This window comes from Hypanus sabinus, chromosome 4 (assembly GCF_030144855.1).
Source record: "Hypanus sabinus isolate sHypSab1 chromosome 4, sHypSab1.hap1, whole genome shotgun sequence".
Taxonomy (NCBI): domain Eukaryota; kingdom Metazoa; phylum Chordata; class Chondrichthyes; order Myliobatiformes; family Dasyatidae; genus Hypanus; species Hypanus sabinus.
This window is the reverse complement of record NC_082709.1, coordinates 148,010,188-148,017,279: the sequence shown is the minus strand read 5'-3', so window position 1 is coordinate 148,017,279 and position 7,092 is coordinate 148,010,188. Positions and strand designations below refer to the sequence as shown.

Genomic DNA, 7,092 nt, shown 5'->3' with positions numbered 1-7,092 from the left:
GAGTATTCTGAGAAAATATTTGTAGAACTTAAAAATGGATGAGTTCATATATACTTTTGTTACTTGTGCATTTTCTTTAACATGGAAGCGGTGTAACATCCACAGAAACTTTCAGTAGTGCTACATGGTTATATTGTAATCAACACAACCATTTTATTCAGCAGGATTGGAGAAAAAAAAGCCAAGGATTAGATTGAAAAGGTAGGGGGAGGGGAGAGTGAAACACCAGATGATTACATGAAACCTGGAGGGTGGGGGGTGGAAGGATGAAGTAAAGAACTAGGTTGTTTGATGAAAGAGACAGAAGGGAGGGGCATTACCAGAAGTTTGAGAAATCAATGTTCTTGGCTTCAGGCTGGAGGCTACCCGAGTGGAATATAAGGTGTTGCTCCTCCAACCTGAGCATGGCCTCATCGCGGCAGTGGAGGATGCCATGGATGGGCATATTGGAATGGGAAATGGAATTAAAATTGGTGGCTACTGGGAGATCCCACTTTTTCTGGTAGACAAAGCATAGGTGCTCGGCAAAGCAGTCTCCCTATCTATGTCGGGTCTCACAAATATAGAGGAGGCCACAGCGGGAGCACCGGACACAGTTTATGACCTCAACAGTCTCACAGGAGAAGTGTCACCTCACCTGGAAGGACTGTTTAAGGCCCTAAATGGTACTGAGAGAGGAGGTGTAGGAGCAAGTGTAGCACTTATCCTGCTTGTAAGTTAAGTGCTAGGAGGGAGATTAGTGAGGAGGGACAAATGGATGAGGGAGTGGACACAGGGAGTGATCCCTGCAGAAAGTGGGGGTGGGGGGAGGGAAAAATATGCTTGGTGGTGGGATCCTGTTTGAGATGGCAGAAGTTACAAAGAATTATTTGTTGGACACAGTGGCTGGTGTAGTGGTGGGTGAGAACGAGGAACCCGACCCCTGGTAGGGTGGCGGGTGGGTGGGAAAAGAGCAGACATACGTGAAATGGAAGAGGTGCAGTTGAGGGCAGCTTTGATAGTGGAGGAAGGGAAGCCCCTTTCTTTGAAAAAATAAGACATTTCCTTCATTCTAGAATTAAAAGCCTCGTCCTGATCGCAGAATTCTTCCATCAATCAACTTCCCAGCTCTTTACTTCATCCTTCCCACTGCAGATTTCATCTATCACCTTGTGTTTTTTTTTCTCCTCTTCCCCCTCACCTTTTAAATCTACTCCTTGGCTTTTTCTCTCCAGTCCTGTCGAAGGGTTTTGGCCCGAAACATCGACTATACTCTTTCCATAGACGCTGCCTGACCAGCTGATTTCCTCCAGCGTTGTGTGTTTTGCTCAGATTTCCAGCACCTGCAGGTCTTCTCTTGTTTGTGATTGGACACCAGCAAGTAACCCAAGTAACAAAAAAGTATCCCATGGAATAGTATTGAGATAGTTTAGATGGAGTATTATCACATTGAGGTATTGATACTTTAAGTGAATGAAGGAGACAAAAGCAAATGGATTTTAACATGGACAATACCCATATATAAGGGCAGAACAGTTTTTTTTCTCATTGATGCAAGGAGGACCACTGAAATGTGGACTTCCATGGGCACAAAGTTTTGAACAGATGTGGTAAAAACAAGCAAGTCAGTGGTTAATGGAGTTCTGGTCTATCCTGAAGAGCAGAGAGATACATAAAGTTTTGTGGGACCCACATTTGAAAGTCATTAATTCTGGTCAGCTTGTTTTTAAATATATAGGTCTTTAGAGGAGTGTAGGATAGACTTAGTGGGATGATATTTAATTTCTTTGATTAAATTATTACAAGGTATTATTAGGCAAACTTAAATTGTTTTCTGAAATATAAGTTGTAGTAATTTGTATGTAATTAAGAAGAACACATAAGATAGAATTTTTCTCTTCTGGTCAGGAATCTGGAGGAAATCTCAAATTCAGAGCCAGGCCTTTAAATACTGAAGTTGGGGCACATTTCTGATTGTTGCACGATGGACATAAATAAATGGAAACCTCATTAGTAGAATGGTTACACAATCAGATTTCTTGGTCTCAGACAGTGGATGGAAATGGGGAAGGTGGATTGTCAGTCTTTCTCCCAGGGTAGGGAAGTCAAAAGTTAGAGGTTATGGGTTTAAGCTGAGAAGGGAGAGGTTTAAAGGGGACCCAAGGGGCAATGTTTTCATTCAGAGGGTTGTAGGTATGTGGAATGATCCGCCAGAAGTTGTACAAGCTGGTACGATAATAGTGTTTAAAAGGCATTGAACCTTTCTTATCCATGGATAATGGGAAAAACACAAACAAATGGTACTGACTCAGGTAGAGAACTTGGTTGGCATGGATAAGTTGAGCCATAGGGCCTGGTTCACTTCTGTATAACTCATCAAGCAATTGATTCTTAGACTTGTTATTTTTGTGTCACTGTCTATTATCTGATCAGAGTTCTAGCCTGATAAACATGCTATTGAAGGCAGACATTGAAATTGATTCCACCTGGTTGAGATCAACCTAGTTCACACAGATGATCAATCGCATCGTCTAAGTATCATCTTGTTATCATTCCTAATCTGCATCTAATTCAGTGCACTATTACATCTTGCCAAATCATTAAAAGTTCAGATAACATAATAGTGGATTCTGGCTAATTGGGACACATCAGGACCAGTACATTTTGGCCCAATTTAGCGGTTGCCCCAATCAGCTGAAGCTTCTTGGAAATAGTTAAAAAGGTATAAAAAGGACTAACTACCATTTAGCTAAGTAACAAATTGTGTACTTAAAGGGAATACAGAACAAATTAGAACACTAACAATATTGTACTATAAAACTCTATGTTAATTTGTAATTGTTATCCATGGAGGAATTCATCCAGTGAACACAACACATTTATGGCGTGTCCGGGGAGGGGAGCGGTGGGGGATCCTCTGGTGAATGGGCTTGATCGGTCCATTTTGGGGCGGCTCACTCACCTTTGGGGTCCCACCAGACACTCAGGTCTCACCTGCGGCTCCCAGTAGCCGTTTGCATGTGACGTTTACCACATCCCGGTATACTGCTTCAACAGACAGGTTAAGCCAGGTGAGGGTAGCTCGTGGGCCTCCTATCTATCCTGGTTACAAGGGCCATCTCTGTCTGAGCATCTGAAGTCGGCTCTGGTGGACTGGGCAAATGACATAAACAGAGATCCAACAGTGAAGAAGGTGGTTCTGCAATACTTCATGGAAAGAGAAGGCACAAAGAAGTCCTGGCCATCCACTGCAACCAAGGAAAACCCCATTTTGTGATGATTACTTGTACCACTAGACCTGAGCTTCCAAAGTGGAGGGAGTGAAACCGTCCCAGAGCAACAGCTTTTCCGCATAGGTTTCACTGTCTTTGTTGCGTACGATGGACAGCTAACAGCCTGCTGTATTCTCTTAATTGACTGTAAAAGAACAAAATCAGTGCAGATAACGGATGGCCTTCATATAATGCTTTTGATGAGTGTATCCTCCAAATCTCTGTTTTGTCGATTGTTGATACCTTCAAATACTTCGTAGTTCCTAATTTGTTGAAGTAGTGAAATCGTTCCATTTCAGTCCCGCCATTTCTGGCATCGCCAAGCCTGAAAGCATGAAACTGCAAAGAACAAAATAATTCTAAATTGATTACTGCTTATTTCTTGCCAATATCAGAGACAAAAATCATTGCTTTTTGAACATAAACACACATAATTGATGATATTTAAAAGCTCTTCACTCTAAGTATAATGTACTTTCTAATAGCCAGACAAATTAATTCATGTGGCTGACACTAGTTAGAAACAGATTTGCAGCAGTCTCTCATCGCACTTAAGTGCCATAGTGTCCCAAATCAGCAAAGGGAATCCCATCTATTTTCTCAATTAGTCTTTGTTCTTTTCGGATTGTCTAAAATAAGCAGCTTCCCTGATTAATTGATGGACCAGTTAACTGGAATGCACTGTAATTCTGATTAAGTTCATCCAATTGTGAAAAATGGTTCAAATATTTTTGTTTTTTAGGAAATAGTCGAGGGCATGGCAGTCTGATTGCAGTTGTGTTGCTTCTATTAGTTGGCTCCATCATTGGTATTTCCGTTTGCTGGTATAAGAAAAAAAATAGTAGGTATCCACCTTCACTACTCTTTTGCCTAAATTAATGTTCATTGTGATAAAACTAATACTTTAATGCTATACTAATGGAATGTATTTGCAACACTTTATATGCTCTCTGTCTCCTCAACAACTTTTAATTCCCTGGCCTTGACATCATCATTTTCACCATGGATGTCCAGTCCCTTTTCATTTTGGGAAGGACTTAAAGCTCTCCACTTCTTTCTCAACAAAACACCTAAACAGTTCCCCTCAATCACCACCCTCCTCTGTCTGGCAGAATTGGTCCTCACCATCAACAGTGTTTCCTTTGGCTCCTCCTACTTTCTCCAGACTCAAGGGTTAGCCATGGGCACCCGCATGGGCCCCAGCTATGCCTACCTTTTTATTGGCTACATAGAGAAGTCCATGTTCCAAGCCTTCACCGGTAAAGCTGCCCAACTCTTCCTGTGCTGCATTGATGACTGCATTGTGCATGAATGAAGCTGCTGGAGAAAAGTACTGGTGGATACAAAGCAGCTTCTTTATTCAACAAAACATTGTTCAGAGCTGCACTCCAAATTAAATCCATATTCAGATGTGAAGACTGGGTGCCGAAATGATTTGCTAAATGTAAATGTGCTAAACCCAAAAATTGTTCTAACAATGCTCCCCAACTCTTCCTGCATTGATGACTGCATTGGTGCTGCTTCCTGCACCAATGCTGAGCTCATCAATTTAATTAACCTTGCTTCCAACTTCCATCCTGCCACCTGATCCATTTCTGATGCCTTCTCCCCTTTCTCGATCTCATTGTCTCCATCTCTGGAGGAAAACTGTCTACCCACATCTTTTATAAATGTACTGATTCCCACAGTTATCTTGACTATACCTCTTCAACCGTCTCTCCTTTAAAGATGCTATTCCTTTCATCAGTTCCTTCGCCTCTGCCACATCTGTTCCCAGAATGAGGCTTTCCCTTCCAGGTCATCAGCGATGTCCTCCGTCACGGGCGGCTGTGGCTGATGAGGGAAGTAAAGGGCAGTATAAAAATAAGAGAGAAGAAGTATAACATAGCAAAGATGAGTGGGAAACTGGAGGACTGGGAAGCTTTTAAAGAGCAACAGAAGATAACAAAAAAGGCAATACGCCAGGAAAAAATGAGGTACGAAGGTAAACTAGCCAAGAATATAAAGGAGGGTAGTAAAAGCTTCTTTAGGTATGTGAATAGCAAAAAAAAATAGTTAAGACCAAAATTGGGCCACTGAAGACAGAAATGGGTGAATTTATTATGGGGAACAAGGAAATGGCAGATGAGTTGAACAGGTACTTTGGATCTGTCTTCACTAGGGAAGACACAAACAGTCTCCCAGATGTAATAGTGACCAAAGGAACTAGGGTAAAGGATGAACTGAAGGAAATTTATATTAGGCAAGAAACGGTGTTGGATAGACTATTGAGTCCGAAAGCTGATAAGTCCCCGGGACTTGATGGTCTGCATCCCAGGGTACTTAAAGAGGTGGCGCTAGAAATCGTGGATGCATTGGTAATCATTTTCCAATGTTCTATACATTCAGGAACAGTTCCTGCTGATTGGAGGGTGGCTAATGTTGTCCCACTTTTCAAGACAAGAGGGAGAGAGAAAAAAGAGGGAATTATAGACCGATTAGCCTGACGTCAGTGGTGGGAAAGATGCTGGGGTCAATTATAAAAGAGGAAATTAGGACACATTCGGATAGCAGTAGAAGGATCTGTCCGAGTCAGCATGGATTTATGAAGGGAAAATCATGCTTGACTAATCTTCTGGAGTTTTTTTGAGGATGTAACTATGAAAATGGACAAGGGAGAGCCAGTGGATGTAGTGTACCTGGACTTACAGAAAGCTTTTGATAAAGTCCCACATACGAGATTAGTGGGCAAAATTAGGGCACATGGTATTGGAGGCAGAGTACTGACATGGATTGAAAATTGGCTGGCTGACAGGAAACAAAGAGTAGTGATTAACGGGTCCCTTTCGGAATGGCAGGCTGTGACCAGTGGGGTACCGTAAGGTTCGGTGCTGGGACCGCAGCTGTTTACAATATACATTAATGATTTAGATGAAGGGATTAAAAGTAACATTAGCAAATTTGCTGATGACACAAAGCTGGATGGCAGTGTGAGATGTCAGGAGGATGTTATGAGAATGGAGGGTGACTTGGAAAGGTTGGGTGAATGGGCAAATGTATGGCAGATGCAGTTTAATGTGGATAAATGTGAGGTTATCCTCTTTGGTGGCAAGAACAGGAAGGCAGATTACTATCTAAATGGAGTCAAGTTAGGAAAAGGGGAAGTACAACGAGATCCAGGTGTTCTTGTACATCAGTCAATGAAAGCAAGCATGCAGGTACAGCAGGCAGTGAAGAAAGCTAATGGCATGCTGGCTTTTATAACAAGAGAAATTGAGTATAGGTGTAAAGAAGTCCTTCTGCAGCTGTACAGGCCCCTGGTGAGACCCCACCTGGAGTATTGTGTGCAGTTTTGGTCTCCAAATTTGAGGAAGGGCATTCTTGCTATTGAGGGAGTGCAGCGCAGGTTCACAAGGTTAATTCCCAGAATGGCAGGCCTGTCATATGTTGAAAGATTGGAGCGACTGGGCTTGTATACACTGGAATTTAGAAGGATGAGAGGGGATCTGATTGAAACATAAAGATTATTAAGGGATTGGACACACTGGAGGCAGGAAACAATATCCCGCTGATGGGTGAGTCCAGAACAAGAGGCCACAGTTTAAGAATAAGGGGTAGGCCATTTAGAACAGAGATGTGGAAAAACTTTTTCACCCAGAGAGTGGTGGATATGTGGAATGCTCTGCCGCAGAAGGCAGTGGAGGCCAAGTCTCTGGATGCATTCAAGAGAGAGTTGGATAGAGCTCTTATAGATAGCAGGGTCAAGGGATATGGGGACAGGGCAGGAATGGGGTACTGATTGTGTATGATCACCCATGATCACAGTGAATGGTGGTGCTGGCTAGAAGGGCTGAATGGCCTA

The 7,092-nt window shown here is 42.5% G+C and overlaps 1 protein-coding gene and 1 long non-coding RNA gene across 7 annotated transcripts in view; one reads left to right on the top strand and one right to left on the bottom strand.

Annotated features, from left to right (window-relative positions):
• The window catches only part of LOC132393298 (uncharacterized), a 113,426-nt gene that overhangs the window by 17,571 nt on the left and 88,763 nt on the right, over nt 1-7,092 (top strand). For all 5 annotated transcript variants that reach the window (XM_059968345.1, XM_059968344.1, XM_059968348.1 and 2 more), the window contains exon 4: nt 3,994-4,092. In XM_059968345.1, coding sequence (XP_059824328.1) covers nt 3,994-4,092 — 99 coding nt within the window. The remainder of the gene's footprint in view (nt 1-3,993; nt 4,093-7,092) is intronic.
• LOC132393300 (uncharacterized) overlaps nt 9-7,092 on the bottom strand; it is a 96,709-nt gene continuing 89,625 nt past the window's right edge. For both annotated transcript variants that reach the window (XR_009511827.1, XR_009511828.1), the window contains 2 exons: nt 4,955-5,084; nt 9-3,590 (listed from right to left, as the gene is read on the bottom strand). This is a non-coding gene — a long non-coding RNA (uncharacterized LOC132393300). The remainder of the gene's footprint in view (nt 3,591-4,954; nt 5,085-7,092) is intronic.